This window comes from Nelusetta ayraudi, unplaced genomic scaffold (assembly GCF_046127955.1).
Source record: "Nelusetta ayraudi isolate G7.1 ecotype Tasmania unplaced genomic scaffold, CSIRO-AGI_Nayr_v1 ptg000005l, whole genome shotgun sequence".
In the NCBI taxonomy this organism is placed as follows: domain Eukaryota; kingdom Metazoa; phylum Chordata; class Actinopteri; order Tetraodontiformes; family Monacanthidae; genus Nelusetta; species Nelusetta ayraudi.
The window spans coordinates 8,093,277-8,116,719 of NW_027466055.1; the positions used below are offsets into that span (position 1 = coordinate 8,093,277).

At 44.8% G+C, this 23,443-nt stretch overlaps 1 protein-coding gene across 2 annotated transcripts; it reads right to left on the reverse strand.

Annotated features, from left to right (window-relative positions):
* Positions 1-1,252: 1,252 nt before the first annotated feature.
* Positions 1,253-21,847, reverse strand: LOC142877374 (solute carrier family 4 member 11-like). 2 transcript variants are annotated; one of them, XM_076011967.1, is made up of 20 exons: positions 21,279-21,847; positions 14,133-14,183; positions 13,298-13,375; positions 13,118-13,161; positions 12,756-12,975; positions 12,414-12,495; positions 12,181-12,304; positions 11,798-12,010; positions 10,565-10,649; positions 10,356-10,481; positions 10,160-10,273; positions 7,757-7,889; positions 7,365-7,438; positions 6,255-6,504; positions 5,092-5,198; positions 4,631-4,796; positions 4,373-4,546; positions 3,515-3,710; positions 2,504-2,673; positions 1,253-1,949 (listed from the first exon to the last, which is right to left on the reverse strand). In XM_076011967.1, exons 1-20 carry the CDS (start codon positions 21,331-21,333, stop codon positions 1,883-1,885), a joined length of 2,529 nt encoding a protein of 842 aa, XP_075868082.1. In that variant the 5' UTR covers positions 21,334-21,847; the 3' UTR covers positions 1,253-1,882. The 2 variants fall into 2 exon arrangements, with proteins under 2 accessions (XP_075868082.1, XP_075868092.1); XM_076011977.1 differs by lacking the exon at positions 21,279-21,847 and adding an exon at positions 18,048-18,233.
* Between the last annotated feature and the right edge of the window lie 1,596 nt (positions 21,848-23,443).

Consider the following 23,443-nt stretch of genomic DNA (forward strand, 5'->3'; position numbering starts at 1 on the left):
CACATGCACAAGGGGGCGCTGCTATTTCACTTTGTTCTTTAGACGTAGTGGTGCCACCAGTTCTCCAGTGAGCAAAAATGTATCTCAAGTCTGATAAGCTGGATATCCCACATACCTGTTAACTTCTCCAATGGGTCTTCCATTATGAATTTAAAAAATGTACCTGTCTTCCAAATAAATATCTCACATTTCGTTGGTCAGCTGAGCGCTATTCGCGTTAGCCGTGTGTGTACAGACTTTCCAACAGCTCACCTCTTCAAGTAACACATATGTAATATAGCGACTACACTTTAAAGGGAGCTGGAATAGATGGAGGATCGTCAAGAACAAAATTCTTTGCTCATTGCACAGGGTGCAGGCGGAATACGAACGTAAGCAAGTGTAAGCAAAGGTAACATGGGGTGCCAGCATGCTAACGCTGACAAACGCACGGGCAACGCTCAGGATGGCAGGTCTCTTACTTTCCCAGAGGTTCCGTCGCCACTGGATGACAAACTACCCACTGCGGAGCCGTGCAAACTCTACCCCGGCTGCGAAACACCAGCAGTGTTGACCGTAGAGTGAATCTACACACACTCATCCAGAGCTAAAGGGGATGACTTGTGGAAAATAAGTCAGTAAGTTCTCCAACTGAAGTGTGAGGTGTCATTGGGTTGATGTTATTTTCTTTTTCTTCCTTTTTTGGTCTTTTTTTTTGTATCTGACCACTCTAGAGTCAGTGCTACTCGAGGGGTTCGGTCACGCAGGCCAGAAAGATGAGATGAGATTGGTTCTGTGCGGTGTGTTTCGTCCTACTGACCTCTATATCCTAAACTTTTATACTGCCTTCTACCAAGTGTTTACTCATCGTTCTTTTTGCTTTTTTTTTTTTTTTTTTGCCGTCGTGGGTGAAGTGGGATTTACAGGGGAATAAATGGTAACTAAAGAAAAAGGCGCCGAGATTCATGTCAACTGACAAGAATTGGCTGGTGTTGGGGGGGAAATAACACCATCATTCAACAGAATATCTAAAGGTTGCGACTTTTGGGAAAAATTCAGTCCGGCCCAACTTTTATTGCCACCGGTTTCCTTTCATGGCATGAAATAAATCTGCCTTATTTTTTTGTCATCCATCGCGGGGCTTTGAGCGGGTAAAAGATGTGATTCTACTGCCATCTGTTGTTCACGCGGCTTTAAATCTCCCTTCCCACTGCTGTTTCTGCAGTGTCCATGAGCAGAAGATCATGAAAGTGATTTGCCTCAGATGCAAATACAGCCTTCAGATGATGAACACTTTTTATTTGTTCATTAGGAATTTATTTTAACTTGGCAAACATATAACTGTTTACTTTTTTTTTTACACATTTATCAATAAAATGCAAACAAAATTTGTCATCTAAAAAATACCCAGAGTATTGTTTAATGCATTTTCATAACCTTGGTGAAATTATCATTATTATTTTTTTTTTATTGGTGGTAAAACATTAGGCCATTGCCTCCTCATCCACATCACATTTAGTGCACAGACCTGAGGTCAACATCGAACAATACAATGCCTCAATTGAATGACATGATTAGCTTCTTGTTGCTGTTGTATCTAATAGTACTAACAGTGATAATAATGTGTAGAATAATGTGCTGCACTTCAGTCGTCTGTTTGTGGTTATATTGTCACAGTGAAGCTGTTGAGGGTGTCACTCATTGAAAATTAGCTTACATGACAGTAAAATCTGGGGTGCACAGGGTCAGAAAGCAAACAGATGAATATGAATGTCCATTCGGCAGCATTAGGGTGCAGCACAAAGGCAGTTCATTTAGACATTAACACATCTTTTCAGTTTTTTCTCCATTTCCCCTTCGACCGGAGAAAATTGGTGTTTTCGCGAGGGGCGCTCCCGTCGCTCTACATGTGCTGGGCGTCGATGATGTCCAGGTACTTTGCATCGATCAGTTTGGGAAGCAAACTGGTCCTGTGAGAGGAAACAAAAATGAGAGAGACAAATGTGTAAAGTTACACAGGAAATAATCTTTGACCGCGTTAGAGTTGAAGTGCAGAGAGGTGGATGTGCTGTCATGTCCAGGTCCTGTTTGGGTTTTATTAGTGTTGCCCTTTCAGTTTAGTACTCTCTTGCTGTGTCTCAATTCAGGGTCTGCGCCCTTCAGACCGAGTGTCCTCCGTCTGAAGGAAGCGCTCTTCGAGTACCCAGCCTAGAAGGACAGACTTCGCGCAGTGCTATGACGCAACTTCCTTTCAAAATGTGTACTTCAAGGATGCAGACCCTGAATTGAGACACAGCATGGGTCTCCTTCCTGTCACTTCCTGTCCTTGTGTTTCCCCCCAGCTGCTTGATTACCTGCCCTGCCCTAATGTCTTGCACCTGTGCCTTGTTTCACGCCCAACAGAGTTTTTAGCACCTGTGTATTTCCCAGTGTGTTGTTGACATCATTAGATGAGTTTCTGGAGCCTTCTATGATTTTATTTTACCCTCCAAATGTCTTGTTTTGGTCCTCTTGGTTCTCTTACCTGACAGGGACCAGCAGGATCATCAGGAGGGGGAAAACCATCTTCATGTAGGGCAGAGGATACATGCCAAAGGCGCAGAGGATGACCAGCTGGATCATCTGCAGTGTGGTAAAGTAGTGGACTTTCCTTTGAGGCACGCGGCGAATGTAGTGGGTGGGCGGGTAGGAGGTCTAGGGAGAAAGAGTTTTCTTTTTAGAGGTTTCTCTCAAAGTGTGACTCAAATAACTCAATCAAAATCCAACCGTTTACCTAAAATACACTTTAAATCAGGGTTTATCAAACTTTTTCAGCTTGAGGCACTGAAGTGAAACTTAGTGTCTCTGTAGGAACCAAATTTAAAACTTAGACATTCTGTAATAGCAAAACATTGTTAAAGATAATTCTAATATAATTGTAAAATGTAGGGAGTGTACGTGATTTACTGCAAATGAGCATTACCTCAATATTTACTCATAAAAGCAAAACTTCTACTTTCCATTAGTAAAATAAGTTCACATATTAGCAGTGTTGGCGACTTCAGTCTCAGCGGTGGCCAATCAAAGCTGCTTTAATTTAGTGTGTGACTCACTTTTGGAAAACAAAATTATGTATTTAATACAAAAATTTTGTTCCAAAAAGTTAGTTTTTCACTCCTGGCATCAAACGTCCTAAAAACTTGGACGGTGACTTGAGGTAAAGGTTCACGAAAAGAGTCTGAGTCCAACATGATCAAAATGTTGAGGCAGTGCGGCACTAAAAATCTGACCTAATCCAGCTGACCAATTGCCTCATAAATTTTAAACCACATTTTATATCAAAAAATCGAATTCTGGCAGCAGCTAGTGGGGCGGCAAACCAAAGCCAAGACTTGATTATTCGAAGCACGAACTGCGTGTGAGCAGCGTCCAACACCGGTTCCGTCCGCTGATGGATGCGTCCCACCTGTAATGGTCCGGCACGGAGCGGGACGCCGGCTACGATCTGAAACCTCTTGCACGTTACCGCCAGGCCCCGCCATTCCTCTCCGCTCACCTGCTCCTTAAGCAGCAGGCACATGCGATCGACCATCTGGTTGCCATCGAGCGACGTGGCTGCAATGTAAAGGAAGAGGCCGTAGAGGACCGGCTTGGGGATCCACTGCAGCGGAATGGGCAGCATGAACGCTGACAGGCCGATGAGGATGTTGGCTGCCAGGGAGGTCAGACGAGTCTCCTTCACGCTCACTATACTGTTTGAAAAAAAGACCCCAAAAAATATTTTTTTTAAATATACAAGGAAACATTCTACGTAATATTGGCCGCAATATGATCAAGTGAGACAAGCGCTTGCTGTGGGCGGGCTTTCTTTGTGAAAAAACTTAAAAAAATATATATATATATCAAGATGTCTTGCGCACAAATGTTTCTGCTATCAACTTCTCAAGTTTTCTTTGAAGCTCTGCCCCTTTCCAGATGTCATCAATCTGCTGTCTCCTTAATAAACATTTCAAATATGACCAAGAACACACAAAACAGTCCATCCAGCCTCTCTGGTTGCTTAACTAACTACTCCGGTTGCTTAACCTAACTAAATTCAATGTTCCGCAGTCTAAATGCCTATTCAACATTGTTGCCAACTAATTAGTCTTCCACTCAGTGAAGCTAATCCGTCCCTGATCACAGATTATGGTTCCAGTGGACCAGGGAGTGAGTTTGAAATCTTCGATTTTTGTCGAGCTCAGCTCAGTAAGACAACATGAGAATACCGAATCAGGAACATTGACCACTTTACTAAAACTGAGCTGTTAACATCCGCTGGCAGGAGCCCAGAGCAGCGACAATTCAGCCGAACTGGCATGATTTGGCTTGTGCGTTTCTGTGCCAGCGACACGTCGTCCGTGACATCACTCACGTTGTGTAGAGGTGTCCGTTCTCCACGTGCTGTTCCACTTTGGCCAGCTGACGGGCGTGCAAGTGCGAGTGTGGGAAGGCGGCGTGCATCCAGGGCAGCCCCAGACAGGACATGAGGATGTTTATGAAGCCAGTCAGCATCAGGTCCCAGTGAAAAGTCGTCCCTTTGAGCAGCCTGGTGCGGAGAAAGCAGCGTTTCAGTGCAAGAACCGCAGCAGATTTCTTGTGTTTTCTTTTTTCTTTTTTTATCTCTTCTTACTTGTGCTCTGGTACGTGTGTGAGTGAGATGACGATGCTCTGGTCGATGAAGATGAGCAGCGCGAGGAGGAAACCAAGTCCCACCGCGCTCAGCGTTGTCAGCCCGGACAGCTTTTCAAAATGGGGAAAGTTGAAGACCGGGCCGTCGTGGATGTTGAACAGAGGAACTGCAGAAAAGAAACAACAACAACGTAGAAAAATGAAACAATGACTGATGGGGAATTTGCCGCAAGGAACCCTTCATCCGACCGGCACCATTCAACCCTGTCAGTTCAATTCTGTCCGGAATCGATCACACATTGTTTTTGTTTGGCCCAAAGAACATTTTCTCCTTTGTTTTAAACTTCCGGTGGCAGACCCTTAAGCCATGAAAGCCTTTTTTGTTTTTGGCATCAAGGGTGTGACTGGAAGCCTCCCAGGAGCTCTTCCCTCAGCCCTTTAGTCTGGGCGTTGTGAACTTACGCTGTATGTCGAGGAAACAGTAGGAGCCGATGAAGGAGAAGATCACAACAGAGATGGGCAGAGCGCAGTCGGACACCACCTCTCTGATTTTGCCATTCAGATATGGGCTGCAGGGAGAGAGACGCATAATTCAACATTGTGCATCTGTGGTTGCAATGAACTCATTGAGCTTTGACATTGTTTGCTTTTAGCATTGTTTGCTTTTAGTTGTTGTCTGAAAACTGTGAAATGGAGGGGAAAACACAAAAAGCGCGGGAGTGTGACATCCCACAGAGTTGTGTTTGTCTGAGTTGTGTGCAGAAGTTGAAAAAAAAATCACCTTGCCGGTGATCTTCTGTCTCACTGTGCTGGAACCCTGGAGCGTTACGACACTAAAATCAACACCCTCTGGCCCTCTGGCGAGAACCCACCCCACTTTACGGCAAGAGTTCACACAACCACCAGGCACCTCTTGTCTGGCTGCAGGACGCTAGCTTTGTTCTTCAGTCTCACAAAAGAGACTGAAGAAGAAAGAAGCTTGTTAGAGTAAGAGCGAGAAAGAGGAACAAAGAGTAGTGCTGCGAATGGACATAGGTCGTAACACAGGCAACTGAGGTTATACAGTCCTGTGCCAGGCCAGCTGGAGGCGCCACTACAAGTCAGTGCACTGTAAAACTCACTTTGAAAGTATGACTTTATGGTTGAAAAGCTACATATTATGCCTTTATGCCCTTTGAACTTAATAAAAATTAAAGGCCACAGGATGTTGGGGGGTTTGCAGTGCATGCACACCAAAACAAACCGGGTCCCTGCACATCGTCAGCAGCCTTTGATGTAGCCGAATGCCGAACCTTCAAAATTGCAAATTCTTCTGTTGCAAATGACTGAAGTCTTGGAATATCGTCCTAATTCTCGTGTTAAATATAATTATATGATTTAAGTTTCCATTTTAGCAGGTCTGTCGTTAGCATCAAACACCGTGACACCACTTGCTTAATGATTATGACATGACACCACAAGTTCTATTCATAGCAAAATTAGTTTTTTTTTCCAAAATACCATCCATAGCTCTCATAGGTCCTGATTGTATTTTGTGAGACGGTGTCAACGTTTCAGCTTCTCCCTGTGTGGTTTGAACCCATTCAATTTTTTTCTGGCTCAGTGGGTTTACTGAAAGAAGGTACCTGCGTTTGATGAGGTAGAGGGCGTATCCCAGCCACAAGGTGCCCAGCATGAGCAGTAGACAGAGGACGGGCCTCTCTCGTGTGCACAGCACCAGCGACTCGGGCAGATAGATGGGCTGGTGTTCCACCTCTGACTGGTTGCCGCTTCCTGTGTGATTTTCCAAATCCTCCAGAATCTTCATCATCTCCTGTCTCACCACTGTGCTGTTCATGGTTGCCAGAATGGGGCCGTGGTAAAAGTGATTGAAAACTGGTGGAAAATGTTAGTGAGAGGTGAGGAAGCTTTTGAAGGTCGTTGCTGTGCTCCTGCTCTGGCTGCAGAGGCTGACTTTGACTCTATGTGCAAAACAATGTGTGTTTTCATAATAACACAGGTAACACACTAAGAATTTACTGCATCAGGAAACTTATGAGTGGTAACAATATGGTTGTCATTGGAAAAAACATTTGAAAAATCAAATATCTGCCACCATATTCCAATATGACATTATAGCACATTAATGGTAAAATTCCACATATAAAAATGTGTCAGGGTGGTTAAGACAAACTATTGGTTAAACTTTTCAATGTGCATCTGCTCACCTGGAGCAACATTTTATTGGGATTTTTCGATATAGACCATAATTGTAAATTCATAAAATAACTTTATATCTGTCTATTTTCCACAGTCTCCTTCTGTTGTCACTTTTACTGTAGCGACTACGACAATTAAACACACACTAACAGTCTTTACATGCCTCGCTCAGCTCTGTCTAATTAAGTAGAAAGTGCGATGGCCTGAGGCCGAAAGACAAGAAAACAACAAAATAAGCTGCCATATGTTTGAGCATTTACAGCCAATCTTGGTGTCGGAGCAGCGTGGAAGCCTTCATTATATCTGCATTACGGGGGGGGGGGGTCTGTAAGACTCACAAGGGGCCCCGCCGTCTGATGTCACGCCTGCTTTTCCCCTAAAGACCCCGTGATGGATATGTATACATGCCAGCTTGCACCTATCAAACCCACATTACCTGTAACAAACGATTGCTGGGATGTTTTTGCTCCCCTGTGCTGAACGAGTGAGCGGGCGACCATCTGAAAACACGCTGCAGTGACTTTGAAGGGACTTACTTTTGACTGTGCCTTTCACCGCGTCACCGACAAACGCAATGGAGATGAACAAGGCGATGACTTCCTCCGTTGATCTGGGGAAGAATGGAAATGAACAAAAGCCCAGAGTCATCGTTCATGTTTTATCCAAACAGTGTTCTTTTTCGTTTTGTTTCGTTTTGTTATGTTTTCCCCGGGCAGTACAATAAAACGGAGGCTAAATAATAGAGCAGATATGGAGCGTACATATACAGATAAATCAATGATCACTTTTCCGAGCAGGAAGCGTAAACAAACGTCTCAGCTGTTATCAGTGAGCACAAGTTACCGTGGACGGTTACATCTATTTCCAGCCGTGCCAGCGTCTGTCTGCGTAACAAATGACGTCCGCCGTTGCCGTTGTGTGTTTTTACCGTTTGAAGAGTTTCATCACCAGGCTGACATTGAATAAACCCCCCAGGATGAGGAAGAGGCTGTTCCACAGGCCGATGCAGGCGTAGAAGGCGTCAAAGTCAAGGTCGTAGTCGTCGCAGATGCCCCTGATGACTGAAAATCACACATAAGAACACGTAAGGCTGCGGATTCGTCACATTTTCGAGGCAAACAGTGAGTCATGATCAGTGCAAAGACTAGATTTATACACCTTTATGACATATTTCCTAAAAGTCCCATACGCATGTTTCAACTTGGGATTCAAGGTTTTGCTAAATTTCCTTTGTGTCTGTGTTTGTACATCAAGTCCACCATTTGCTTGTTTGCTTGTGCTACTTGCCAGGAAATATGTGTTCGAACAAGAACACACGCGCGCGCACAAAAAAGATTTGTTTACATGAAACGTATACAGTTGTGGTATAGTTCACTGTAAACAAAACAAATGGAAACAAATTCAATCTAATAAGCGTCATGCCATTTCTGGCGCAACCTCAATAGGCAAAGGGTACCACAGGCCAAAAGACGCTATTCCTGCAGGCTTATAGCCAATCTAAATTCATGTCACCAGGTTGGAGGCTTTTATGGGTTGGTGCTGAGAATGGATTGAGGCGTCGCAAAGCCCGGGGAATGAAGCTGCTCTCTAATCTGCCAGTTGATGGGTCTGTGATGTCAGACTTGCATTATCCTCGCTTGGCTTTAAAATAAAGATAGTGCACATCACCTCTGGTTTATTATAAGAGAGACAGGAATAGCTATTTTATTGTGTTTTTATAGGTGTGAAGTTTTGCATGGATTTATGACATGCATGCCCAACAAACAACCATACCATCGCGTTGTGCGGCCCAGCACAGATAAATACCTGCACCTTCAGTCTCGCAGAGTGCACTCACAGCCTGAACAGCGAGGATGAAACACTCAGGGTCGAGGCAAATCTCCAAAAAATAAAATCCATCCATCTCCCTGAAACACGTCCCTCCTCTGAAAGGCTGCGCGGCAATCTGATGAAGCAGCTCACATCAGAAATAATAGCTCTTTCATCAGCAGGTGTCTTTGACTTTGCCACGCTCTCCACACTTCACTCGCACCGTTCCCAGGGATCCGTCGGAGGGAGGAGATGCTACCGCCGTCGGGCCCCCACTTCGACGTTTCTGCACTAAAGTTGAAAAGCAGCTAAAAGCTGTGGCCAAGTTCTTATAATTCTGTCATTATTCTTAATGCAGTAGACTTTTGCACACTAATATTGACATGGGAGCATAATCACTCTATTTTGCCCAGTGTGGGTGTGTGTGTGTGTCCTTGTGACTCCTCATGCAAACAGATGGAGAAGACAGTAAACGGCAATTAACTCTAAACCAAATACACACAACGACTTTCCTGACTAAAGTGTGTCGCCGTGGCTCAAAACAACTTTGGTTGCCAGCAGCAGCAGCTAAAAGCGGCTGTGAGAAGTGTTCATTGTTCTCAGGTTCTCGGACTGCTTCCCGATGTAAACACACTTGACACTGTTTACTTCACTGCTGTTGATACTGTTCACTCGAAACAAGCAGTGTGATTTGGAGCTTGGCATAGTACACTCACAATGGGAAAGTTAAAGAAAATAATAATAATCATTTTAAATAATATGTTCTCATTAATTTAGTAACTTTTCCCCCCGACACCAACCAGAAAATACACTGTTAAATCACAATGCAGTCCTGAGTTCTGTTTATTTCTGGTTAATGTGCCTTTACACTTTTGCCTTCTCTTTTCTTTTCCAACGTGCATGTCTCCTGGCTCCGCCCCCCTTGCACTCAGCTCACTCTGCTCCCCCTCTCTCAATGATCCACACCTGCTCTGCCTCAGCAGTCAAGCTCAGCTGGACATCATCAGCTCGTCACCCCACAGTTTATCACCCCCCTCTCTGCGGTTCAATCTCCGTTTGATTGTCTCTCTAGATACACAGAGCTCAAAGAACTCTGGTCTTTTGTCTTTCAGGGCTGTCACTCTCATACTGGGCAATTTGCTGGTTTGATTTTAATTCGATGCCCAGCAGCAACCCAACTCTTTTCACAAAATTCCTTCTTAATTTTTTTTTATCATATTTCAATAAATAATTTGTTTGTTTGTTCCTCAAAACTTTACAAAATTTCAAAAACAAAAAGCAAATTCACTACACATGCCCACAATTATTGTCTCATACTTCATTGCCACTAGTGATCTGCTGTTTTAAGCATTTCTTGTTTAATTTGTGTTGTATTAAACACTCATCGGGGCAAACAAATTGGGGGTGAAAATATTTCTAAAATTGTTTGCTTTTGTGGTGCCTTCAAGCATTTAGACGTAGTTTTCCTCTTTCATGTCAAACATCACTGAAGAAAGTGGTCAAATCCTTAGACATCACACACCGCTAATGAAGATGGCCAGCGGCGCCGTGGTCAGCGGAATGACAAGTGGCGAGCCGGCGAACAAACAGTAGATCACCCCTCCGATGCTCTGGCCAACGATGGTCTTCTGGACATCTGTCGAAGGCAGAAGAGCAGAAAGTCAGCCCTGATGTGTGCTTCTTTTACTGTGAAGGAAAGCCCAGTCAGGAGCATTTACCAATCTCCCCTCTCGTGCTTTCATCATTCAGTGATCCGAAGGCGATGGCGGGCAGCAGGATGGCGATGTAGAGGAAAATAGCCGTGGTCGTGTACTTCAGCAGGCAGCGATCCTTCCCAATTATACCTTCATGGATATTTCAAAGGGTTGATTGAAGACACACCAACCACATAGATGAAAGTCTTATGCCAAAAATTAAATACGAGTACCGTCTGTGAAGTCTGACGGGTAGAGTGGTAGCCGCCGCCGCAGGTCTTCGTAAACACCTTTTCCCGGCATTAGGAAGTTTTTGCACTGTAGGTAAAAAAAGGCATATTAGACTGACAAACAGGAAGCGTCCTGCTTCAGCTCCACCGAGTGTCACAGCCAGCAAGCCTGCAACTTGCGCCACGTAGCATTTAATTACAGGCAATATCACAACATCAGGCATTTCGCAGACGTGCGCACGGATCCATATTGTCGCTACGTGATGGGATGTTTACAACGCACCCATTTTATGCCTGTGTAGTCAGCAAAGTTGTAAGCAGAAGAATAAAATCCAAACACCAGGCCGACAGTAATGAACGTTTCATTGTAATTGTTTATCCAGTGGTGCGTGAACGACACCAGATTTTTGTTGCAATGCTGCTTTTTTTTAATGGAGGAAAATATTTTTTTTGTATCCACAAGGCAGGAATGATTCCATGTAGGTGTGGGTTGCCTGGCTGTGACACTTCACCCTTCTACTTTAACAAATGAAACAATGAGGTTATAGATTCCCAGCATGGTAGAATCCCATCATAGATCTATGTCCTGGTTTAGAATTACCAAGAGGAGAAATGCTTGTTTTGGCAGCAGCAAACCAACAGTTACACCCTCGGTTTGGACCCACTCTGGGTATCAGCTGTGGCTACAAACTGCCAAGCACGGAGCGGCTAATTGGGAGCGGCTGGCCAAATCCCAGTGGGCTGCAACCAGGCCCAGTGTTCAATCTTGACTCTAGTACACTTTGGACGGTGGCGCTTGTTGGAGTTAGTGCTGAGGGCAAAATATGGATTATAGAAAGAGCGAAAGTGTGCACCACAGCAGTGAGAATTGTGGAAAGGATTGTGGAATCGGCTCCCGTCCGACCTCCTGCAACGAGCAGAGGCATTCTCTCTTAATTCAGACGGTGGGCGTAATGAAGTCGTTTTTTATTGCACGTTCCGCTGCCAGAGCCGTGGACGACCTGGCAGCCCGTTGAGCCTGTTGCCCAGCTGCTCCACAGTGCACGGACCTGTGCACAGTGTGGAAACGGGATGATCAGATAATCCTGCTGGACAGCCTCACTGCAGCGTGTCTGTGTCTTCTGAATAGGAGAGGAGCCTTGTTCCTAACTTCCCAACTTTTACGTACAGGCTCTACGCAACAACATTGGTGCTGTTGTTTTCTCAGTGATTCAACTTCTCGGACCGTGTTCACACCTCGAGTGGTTTCCCCTTCCGCGGGTCAGAATCCTCCACTTCCTCTGACGCGTCTGGCTTCTGGCTGATGACAGAGAGCTGCTGCCGCTGGTAGACCAGCTCCTGTTTGAACTCCTCCTCGCTCTTGGCCTCCAGGAGCTTCTGTCTGAAGGAAATGTCCGAGAACATGGTGGCAAACGTCCTGCCAAACTCAATTGCTGTCTTGGTGCTTTTCTGAAAAAGGGAATAAGAAAGTTTGAGTGCAACCTGACATTGAAATGATATATCGTATAACCCATTATATGGAAACATGTGGGGGAGTTTTGATAATCCCCCTGTTGATCCATCAATCAATCTATGCCGTAACTTATCGTTTCAGACGCTAAGTCATGTGACTGCATTACCGTGCGGGGAGGGGCCAGGATGAGGATGACGTATCGGGCCTCGCAGCAGTTCACACCCCAGTTCTGCGGCCTCTCCAGACGGGCGATGCAGACGTGGCGTCTCTGCAAGCTCCTCACATTGGACCTGAAGCGATTGGCGTGAAGATACATTTGGATTTTTTTCACCTTACAGCACATAAACCAATTGCAAAAACAGGACGGAATTCCGCACAAACCGCAGCGAGGGGACTCACAGAATGCAGAGCCAGGACTGTTGGTAACGGACGCCGGTGGAAGTCGCTGTCACACCCTGGATGGTCTCTGACAGCAGGTGAACTGCAGGCGACAACAAAGAGCTGAAACCACGTTTCATACAATGAGCGATAGCACCGACTGCCATTCTGATCCTATAATGAGGGGCTGCACTGATTTGATACTTACAAAAGCTTAATGTTAAGAAGATGGGAATAATTATGTCAAATTATAGCAACACGTTAACAAGGTCGATGCTTCATTATGAGGATTAATCGGACACTTCTGGTACCGTAAGTCCACACAGCGCTAGTTAGCACGTTGATTTGCTTGGTCGCTCTCACCGTTACACTCCCTCCCCCCTGCGTCGGTGAACATGGAGTTCATGACCTCGTTCACGTCACAGGACTCGTGGCGGTCGGCCGCCACGTTAGTCAGCATGCGCCTCAGGACCTCGTCCAGCGTGGCGGCTCGCTCGTCCAGGAGGATGCTTGCCTGGGCCAGGAAGTTGTCCAGGTCTCTGTGGGCGCGCACTTCCTCCTGGAAGTTCATCGGCTTCACATACTGACGGGAGCAACACACAAGGAAAACAACGTTCACTGTTAAGCCACATTTTGTTTGGAGTTTTGAAACCATAAGATAAAGTGTGGTTTATAAAAGTTTCCAGTGTAAAGCGGAAGAGTCCAACTCGACGTGTAACTCTTACTTTTCTGGTGGTGTTTAAAAGCCCGAAGCCATGATAGTCAGTATCTGAAATATGACGACACACAGATTTACTTCAACGGCCCACATGCTTATAACGTCACATCACATTTCTTCAGTATCCTGTCTGATGACAACTTTAAGTCTCAGTCTTCCAGTTTGTGGAGATGGTGAATAAAAACACCTGGCAGCCCGACTTGGATCTCCTTCTCATAAATGTGGGTGTCATGTGACTCTTGCCCCTGTTCTCCATCTCGCAGCTCTGTGGATGAAACACAGTAACATCTTCATCTGACTGTAATGACACTTGAGGAGTGATTATACGGTATGTCAGCATCACAGCATGTGGTTTTGCCCGGAAATTCTTGGAGGTCAACATCATGAAGGAGGGAGGCGAGCCGCTCGTCGCACTATGATACAACTGTTGGCACATTAACAGTGTCCACAGTGAGGGACAATTGATTTTCGCCTCCCGTCATGCACTCTGCCATCTGCCGTCGAGCGCCCAGCGAGCAGCAGGAGGAGGAGAAAACCCAATAAAAATCGCCCTGAAACCAGACGTGAAGCAATATAACGAAAAAGAAGCTCCTCGTAAATTCCTTGATTGTGTCGGAGATGAATACAGCTCCTCCATCGAGAGCTTTACGTGTGGAGGGAGGAAGGGGGATAGAATATTTATCCTTAACCCTTAAACCACGTCCCCGTCATCAGCTCTGAGATCATCTGCCTCGTTATTTGCCCATTAATTAACCTGGCAGAGGCGCGGCAAGCCGGTTGGCTGTGCTCGCCGCCGTGTGAAATGGGTGTGAGCACAGTGACAACTGTTGCAGCACGTCGACAAGTATGGAAAAAATAACCACCGCTGTGAATTCTGTGCTGCATTCTACCACATGCAGACAGGAAATGAGAAATCTTATGAATAATTCCAGCGAATGCGGCGCAGGCCACAGGAAGCAGATAACGGCGCAGAGGGAAAGGCAATAAATGTCAAATAAGTGTGCATTGCTGCAGTTACACACCCATCTCTTGGAACACGTATCCATTTTTAGACCTCCCGCCAGATGGAGCATCTGTAAGAAAGAGAGAGAAAAACAAACATCTGGTTTTAGACAATTTTATCATTTAATAGTGGTTGTTGTTGCTGTTGTCTATATTTAATTTCAAAGGTTGGGCAGAAATTTCCCTCCATAATTCAGCCATTTATTTGTCTGAATTCTTTTTTATTATTCATTCCATTCCAACAAGGACAAGTTTCCGGTCAGCAATGTTCCCAAATGATCTATTAGCCTGAAATAAAGGGAAAACAATCTCTCTCACATTCACCGCAGCGTGTTCTGTGATGAACAGACCCATCTTTCTTTTTTTTTTGGAATTTTAAGTTTCCTGCGGTTCTTATGTTTTGTGTTTGATGAATGTAATGTAATCACCACACCTGTATTTACAAGGTAACTTTTAGAAAATGAGGCTCTGGTCAACGGTTACTTCCAGGTTCTAATCACAAATCTTTTGAATGCAAGCAAATGAAAAGATGTCTGAAGTGAGCTGGTGTACCGACTGAGTAACTTTGTTCAAAATGCAGCCAAAGTCACTCAGCAGAAAAAGCCCCATTGCTATTGGGTGGCGCTCCTGTGCTTTCTTTATTTTGGTATTTTTGATGTTTTGCAATGATTTTATTCAAAGGGAATCATCCCTTCGGCTGGAGCTCCCGAAATCGTTTTCCCAGAAGCGGCTCGCTCCTCCGAGTTCTCGCATCCCACGTTCCACGCACCGAGTCACCTTGCGAGAAAAGGTGTAAATAAAGCCTTGAGTTACAACCCAAATGCGCCGCCAGCTGTGTCTGATGTTTGTGTTGGCTGTCATGTATCTGCTCTGCGCCCGAGGCAGCGATAGACCCCTGGGACACGGCGAGCGAGGCCGTATCTCAGGGCAGATTAGACGGAACGTTCCCAGGTTTCTCTCGCAGCGGTAGGCACAGACAACAGAAGGTTATGCAAAGGGATGCTAGTATCATCTAGGGCAGAGGGGGGGGTTAATCTGCTTCTCTTCACACGACGGCCTGGTCTCATAAAGATAAGGTCATCTATTGTCAGTGGTCTCCATTGGAGTTCACGCCACCGTGATTAACGAGAGGGGAGAAGTTCTGTTTCATCTGCAGGTTCTCTGTCCTGCAAGACCTCACGGGTAGCGCAAATAAAGCCTCAAAGTGAGAGGTGCAGCTAAAAAAAATTGACATTGACACCTTGCCTCCCCTATAAATAGATGGTTTTTTGACCCTGCTCCTGAAAAACAGCTCCAGGCGCAAGAGTCTGCATTACGAGCTTCACAAGCATAAGAAAAAATGTATGAAATTGCACGGGTTCAGTTGACAGCCCACAGAGACTTTGCCTCATCCGCGATGTGATGAAATGATTTGTGCAGGATATGCATGACGCTGCACCAGCACTAGAATGTTTGCCTGACTCAAACACAAGAGCCGAGCAACACAGGAAGTTGATTGTTTAGCAGCATGTGGCACAGAGCAAGCTGTATTTTTTTTAATTGTTATTACAGTATGATGAATATTATTAATCATATACCGCTTATACTATTGCTGATCTGCCATCAAGCAACAGTTAGCAGCGACCAGGTGGTTCTCATTGGACGAGAGTCCAGTTTCACCCTCATGGTGTAGAAAACCAGGACTCTTCAGGATAGAGCCAACTGTGGCGCCACACATGCGGCTCTGCTGGTGTTGGCCGAGCAGAATTACTCACGGCATAAGCACATAAGCAAACAATCATGATGAGGTGTGGTCTGTAACGGCCAGCGGATGTCATGTGTTTGCGGAATGGTTGCATAAAGACGGATATTAAGCAGCACTTCCTGGCGTGCTATACTGCTGAATGGGCAAAGTATTCGATATACAGTTTTGTGGACATCTACAGCGTGTTTAGGTTTTGTTTTTTGGTTGTTATTCATATCATAAAAATTCAAAACTGAACATTGGTTCATTGGCCATTCATTTTAATTGTTTTCTGGAGACCTTTTTTGCAATTGTTTTATTGCTTCCCTGCTGGACTCTGAGATAATAAATGAAAATTTAAAGAAATATTAATAATTGCTGTCGTACAGGACAGATAGTATAAGCTACGCCGATTTAACGGCTGATCTCAGGTGAGCAGAGTTGTTCCCAGTCCTGCCCAGCTGACCCCGGTTACCCCCGTAAAGGAGCTCATGCTGCTTCCACTAGGGATCAGACGCTTCTCTTGTACAACAAATAGACCAAAGCTGTATTTTATTTCTCAAGCGCTGTTCTTAGGTAATTATTAGCTTTTCCATTTGCTTTTATTTCCCTGCCTGTATCCCGTGTTTGTTTTATCGACTCACAGCTGCTGCGGCTGAGTGGATGACGACTCCTGGGTGTGAAACAAATTGTCCCCTTTGGGGATAATAAGGTCGCCTTCTATTGACAGAACGTCATTACAAGAAGCTCCTCAGCGCTGCCTCTTCGCGGTTAATTACTGCATTCTTTAGATCAGACATCGGCCTTAACATCCTGTTGATGCTGACGATTCAGCATCCTGTAGATTCTTGCGCTCCTCGCCGGGCTCGCATCCTTTCAGCGCGTCCTGCTAATCCCACGGCATCCTGCTATCTGAAGACGTCCTTGAGCGTCGGGGAAAACAGAGGAATCCTTGTTGAGTCTCTGGAAACGAGCGCACGCAGCCACTGGCTGAGGCAGGGGAAGGGTGGGTGAGGAGTCCGTGGGGGGGGGCAGGACGCCACAATGTCAAAGCATGAAAGCAGAAGTAATGCGGCTGAACGTCTTTCAAATGAGAAGGTCTGCTTTTACAGCTCCGGAGCCGAGAGTGTGTGCTCTTCAAGGTTCAGTGTTCCTCACTTACGGTGCCAAGTCGAAATCACGAGCAAATAAGAGGAACTGCAGCTCATTCCACTTCAACACCTCAAAGAGCTGCGCAGGCCACTGTTTGTCTGTCAGGACCGAACACTGTGTGAGTGTGACCAGCGGCAGTCATCGTCACACAGGTTTCAGTCTCCAGGAAATGATACTGTCGCTCAAAAAAAGAAACCCCGTATGTGACACACACTCAGCATCTTCCGTGAGAGTTCCTCAAAGCGGACTCCCAAACCCAAGGCCAGATTAGAATATCCCACATTTTTCTGCAAGATAATCTCCTTAAGCCTCCATCTGAGCAGATGCGAGCGGGACTTTTTTAACCCTGTCGGAGTTCAGAGCTCTCCGTTTGCACCGCTGAAGAACCCCGCTGATTGTTTCTGTTCAGGCAGCTTTTTCCAGCCAGGCGACATCAACTTCTCAGCATGAAAGAGGCAAGAAAACTCCCCCAAATTGCAGTCAATAATTAAAGGTCATAGCACGGGTCCTACCCACGCACTCTCCACCACATTTACCTCTTGTTTCAGACCACAGCAACAACCAAACCGTGCAAGAATCCTCCAATTCCATGTTGCTTTCTAGACATTTTGAGATCCTGCCCCTCCAAATCACACCAGCAGATGCTTCCAAGCATTGACCACATCTGCGTCACAAAACCTTCCTTTGTACCATTTATGGCCTAATTGTCAATATTGACCCATATTCTTTGCCTCTGACCCTGCTGGCGGCGCGCACTGCACTGCTGCTCACATCCTGTGCTCCTAATGGCAACAGAGTGAAGTCACACAAACACGCACAAGCACGCAGCTCACGTGCAGGTAAAACACAAACAACGTTATTTTTTTTACCCACCCGCAGTCTTTCCCTACACACACACACACACACGCACATGCGCACACACACCACAACACTCTAACACTCACTCATACACTCACAGGCCTATGGAGCCTTCCTCCACGTGTTTGAAACATTTGACTCGGGTTTCACCACCACAGACCTCCCCAACCCCCCACACACACAATGACCCAGTGAAACTTACCAGATGGCACAAAATGGAGAACTCGTTGGCCTTCCATGTTCTGCTGGTTCTTTCAAGTTGACGCGCTCTCCAAAAAGAAGGGGTCAACCCATCATCATTATCATCACTGTGATCCCAAACAGTGCTCTAAATGTCGTCCCTTTTACTCACACTCACACTCACACTCACATGCATGCTGAGGTTAAAAAAAAAGAAAACACCTCCTCCCCCAACGGCAGCAGCACATGGGTTCTAGGAAGGAAGTGGGAGGGTGTGAAGGGAAAAAAAGGCCCTGGGGGGGGGGGTTAGTTTCTGCTGGGTCCCTGTGCCTCTGAACTCGCCAGACAGGTAGATACACGTCAGAACAGCGGCTGCATGTCTGCACATAAGTGTTTTAAAATAGGTTTCATTCATTCTTTTGTTCATGCTAAAAAAAAATAAAAAATGCAACATTTAGAACTTATTCTGCATAGTGCTTATGTAAACCTTGTAACTGTGTTACTACGTCACCAGCTACAATTTACAGGAGAACTATTTTTAAGTTAGTTTAAGTAAGTACATTTTTTTCTCAGTCTCCCTTTACAATTCTGGAATTGAAGCGAATCCCAGACATGACTTAAAGGTGGCTTAAAGTGAAGCTGAAAGACAGAAACAGGTCTGACAGTCCAGTCAAAGAAAGTCACGGTGCAAACCCCACCTCACCTTAACCGGTAGAGTCGATCCATCCAAGTCATTCTCTCTCTCATTCTTTAGTGTCAGTTTGTTTTTTTCTGGGGCCTGGAAAATGCAGATGAGTTTTTTGTTTTTTTTTTTTTTTGTTTAAGGTCCAAAGTGATGCAAAATGTGTCTCTATCCTGCCAGTGAATTCCCCTGACAGAAGGGAAGTCCATCGTTTTCATCTGTAACTTGTTCTTCTGGCAAAGTGTGTGCGACATGCCGCAGCTCTACACTCGGTCCGACCTGATGCCACTGCAGACAACACACAGGTGCTGAGGTAAACTTGTTTTTGTCGCCTTCCAAACATGCAGGCGGCCCAACAGAGCATCTGCCGCTTGGCAGGAAACTATAACGCTGGGTTTTAGTTTCCTGCCAAGCAGTTACTTTCTGATGTGTAGATAGTTTTGGGTTTTTTTGGTGGTGGAGGAGGATCAAGGGTGGTGGGTAACTGCTAGACAACAAACTCCACTTGTTTCATTTAACTGGGTCACATGTAGAGAGCGTTTCGGATGTTCTTTTGCGGTTAGAGTCAAACAAGAAGATCAGTGTGTCATCATGTCGGGTTGTCACCATGAGGTAAACAAACCACAGAAGCAGCGATGACCTCCAGAACAGTAATTAACTTCCTGCAGGAAAATCACAGATTATCCTGGTGTAAGCTGCCGACTGCGTGTCCCAGCGACTTTCCGCTTTGATTAGTAAGTTGCCTGATATGATTACTGCCATGTTTAATTTTCTTGGACTTTTTTTCTTTATGGGCCCATTTGAGTTGATACTGATGGCAGCTCGAGACCACTGCGTGATTGCTGAGGGACATGATTTTTGATGTTCGTCTGGATTAAAGGAAGGCGGCTGGTTTAGGACAGGCCCAGTGAAGAGGAAGCCCAGCAGCACAGGCGTTGCAGTTGTCTTGCCAACCATCAGATGGCAGCACAGTCTTGTATTGGCAAACAGAATAATGCCAGACAGGCAGACGTGGGTAATGATTGTGTAATTACCGATTCATGATGTTATTGCTCCGATGCTGGACAAAAGATTTGACAAATAGCCAATGATAATTTTGAGTATTTTTTAAATACAATTATCAAAATAATATTTTTTAAATGGATCTTTGTCCATAAAATAAGGCATTTTTAGCAGCTGTGCAGTGTGTATTTCTCATGATTTTTACAAACAGCTTTGTTGTCAACAGAGAGCCATAAGACAAAGAAACAAACAACACAATATACCGTCCTTCACCGGCAACGTTTTAACTGTTTCATTTATAATAATTGTAGTGGTAGGAGTAGGAGCAGTAGTATTACGCTGTCAACAAACAACTGTTTTTAATAGAAACTGGGGGAGTGGCTGTCATAGAAGATGGCAGTCCTTTCAACATTAAAATATTTCTCATTTGTGAAAACATGTCACATGGCATCCACTGCACACTCAGGAGCACTGGAGCGATGGACTTTCATCAGCAGAGAAAACCAGGAGTCAAACAGTGACCTGCGCCACCGTCGCTAAGACGGAGGCCAGGTGAGCAAAGACATAGTGCATTAATATCGTGTGTGTGTGTGTGTGTGTGTGTGTGTGTGTGTGTGTGTGTGTGTGTGTGTGTGTGTGTGTGTGTGGTCAGTGGGTTCATTGAAAGTGCAAAACACCGTTTAGCGTGAAACATTAATCAAAGTGCACCGGTCGGTGCCTGCAGGACAAAACACACAGGGAACTTTTTTTGCCCAGTCACAGATGCATAACAATAAGTCAGAAATCTTCAAGGAGTCTGCAGGCAGTTCCTGTAATTAAAGGTCATTTCGTAGCTACTACTGGATGATGTTACGCAGCTGGTGAATCCATTTTGCTGGGAATATTTAAACTTTTTCATTTGTAACTGAGTGAGCAGCTGCAGCTCCGACTCATTTTTTTTGTTGTGGCATATTAAAATATGCGCACGTGTGGTGTGCACAGGAGGCGCTACAACAAGTCAAACTTTACGTTTTAAACAATAACTTGACTAAGACCGAAAAGGTTCTCCTCATTGTACAGTCAATAATGATAATTTTGCCCCTCGTATCTAATAGATTTTCTCCTTGTTTCGATTACGGCTGCTGGACTTTAAGCTCTCCAATCACATTATGCGCTAACGGCGTTCATCTCTAAATGAGCACCCACATCGATCTCCCGCCCGTCACGTTCACACCGAGACCTTTTGGTCTGTGAAGGTCACGACTTCTGCAGCCGACTCCCCTGTTCCGAAAACAAGCTCAACGAAAAACATTTGCAAAAAATGATGAGGAGATTCTAAAGATGAGACACTATAAAACCTTAAAAGAGCCCTGCACTTAATTTCAAAAGGAACAAGTTTTTCAAGTACAACACATGTATATCTTACACTTGGGGCAGAAACCGGCAATGTGTTGCTGCTGTTTGATCTTGTAGCCACTAAAATTAGCAGGATAAATGTAGGGGGGTGGGGGGGACTCTTTCAAAGATTCTGTGTCATTGTGCAGATGATCCTGTTTTGTGGATGTGTGAATGTGAGAGAGACTCTCTTACCTTCAGTAAAGCCATTCCTCGACATCTCATCCACTTCTTGTTTGGTCTTCATCATCCAGGGGATCTTGGCACCGCCGTATTTAAAATATTTGCGATATTATTTTTTTAAAAATATATATAGATCTATATTTTCGCTTTTCATGTGCGTTTAAAAATCTCCTGTCGGAGGCGACAGGGAAAAAGTTGTGTCTCCTGGGCAGCAGTGCCCCTGCAGCAAGCCACTTGGAATGAATAACCGCTTAATCACCTCTCTGCCAATCACAGCGGAGTCTGCACTGTGTGCTGAAGGTAGTGTGGAAAACGTGAAGGTGGGTTTTGAGGGAAAGCAAGGTCTCGGGGCCTTCCTTTAATATTTTAAAATGGTCAAAGCTAGTAACTCTGTGGTGAACAGTTATGCAAATGTGTTTTCTCGTCTTTTGTTGCCAGGCGGAAGCATTCAGACACAAGGCTCAGTTTGAGTTTTGAAGAAGATGACAATCAGTTACACATGAAATAGGAGAAAGAGCAGAAGAAGATGTGTGTGATGTCAACAGGTTCAACACTCCCCAACAGACGTTCTGTCTGTCTGTCTGTCTGTCTTTCTATGTTCGATTGAAACCGGACTTGTGTGAAAAGCGTTTTTTGCAGGAGGTTGGAAACAGAGAGCTAATATATTTTTGTTATTGTTTGTTTGTGTGGGGGGATAATTTTGTAATCCTGGATGAAAAAGAAAAATCAGATAATAGGTACAATAAGGGACCTTTAACAAACGAGAGCATTACATTTCAGTGCAGGCATACAAATATGCAGCTGCCTGCTTGTTTTGGCACATATGTGATTTAAGATTAAAAGAAACAAAAAAACAATATGCAGCACATTCCACACTTCAGCTGACAGGAGTCAACAAAAACAATCATCTACACTCATGTGTAACCCGTCACTTATTGAGTCGGCTTCTGTAGACGGGCGTGCATCAAAGTGAATCTATTTCAACTGCAAATGATTTCCCTTTGTTAAAATTTTCCCTTTGAAGAATCAGAGAGCACCAAAATCAGTTTAGAAGTAGAAAAACATTTATCTCAATGACCATTTTAAGACAATATTTCACTCTCTCGAGACTTTAAATGAGAAAATTGTTAACATTTAACACAAAGCGATGCAAACCTTCTGGAACGTCCTATGTGAGACGTTGTGGCAACGTCTCACATAGGTTCCAACGATGGCAACAGAAAAAATAATGCCAATGACAGAATCTGTCAAGTTTCTTTCAGGTTGTATCTGATCTTTTTGTACATGGTTGTAACAACTAAATTAAATCTCAAACAGCATTACAATTTTCAGTCAAACCCCTCAAACTACAACAACCTCCCCTCAGCTTTTCTTTTGTCTGAAGCTAGAAATCCATTTTGTACCTGTTGTTAACCTGGTACGTCGGGGTTAACAGTGCTCTTGGGGTTAATGAGCAACAATCAGCTAATGAGTGACCCTGCCGTGCTGTTTGGATGGGACCACTCTGTGGCCTGCTCTCTGGTCTCAACCGGATTATGAGCCTATGAAGTCAGGTTGCAACCTCAGCTGCAGAAATGGAGACATAATGACACATTTTCTAGCTGAGCGGGCGGGAGGCAGCCAGGCAGCACTAATAAACAGACAAGGAACTCTGATTACAAATGACCCTCAAGCCGCTTGAAAAGTTTCTCTCTTGCTACTGCACTGGAAAGCAGAGAGCTGTTCTCCATCTAGACTGTATTGCCATGTTTATTGGCGAATTGTCCGTTGTCTTTCTTTGTTTGTATTTGATTGACTGTTGTATTCAAACAAATCTGTCCCCCCAAAAAAGTTGCACTGTAATGTACACATCAAAACAACAGGGGGCAGTGTAAATCTATGACGGCGGACGAGAGACGCTGTACCAGTTTTACATCTTCTTTGCCTGTCAAATGACATTGTAATGACTGTCATTAGTCATCAGCCGAAAATCCACAAAGTGTGACAACAACGTTTCATACACCTGGTGGGTGTGCAGGTGGGTGCAGGACTCTTCGACAGGCTGGAGTGCATGGTTGAGTTAAAGCAGGTTCCCCTTAAATCCAATTGACCCAGTCATATTAAGTCTAACCTTTGCAACGGATGATTTGAAAATCCATAACTCTATACATGCAATGATGAAAAATTTCAGTTCAAAT

What these genes read in the sequence shown, in the direction of transcription:
- LOC142877374 (XM_076011967.1), bottom strand. Translation starts at nt 21,333, where the DNA reads ATGATGAAGACCAAACAAGAAGTGGATGAGATGTCGAGGAATGGCTTT. An exon ending in CTCTACCTCATCAAACGCAG is followed by an intron (nt 5,199 to 6,254) that starts GTACCTTCTTTC and finishes CTCTCCCTGCAG; the next exon opens with CCCATATCTGAATGGCAAAA. An exon ending in GCCTGCTGCTTAAGGAGCAG is followed by an intron (nt 2,674 to 3,514) that starts GTGAGCGGAGAG and finishes CTTTCTCCCTAG; the next exon opens with ACCTCCTACCCGCCCACCCA.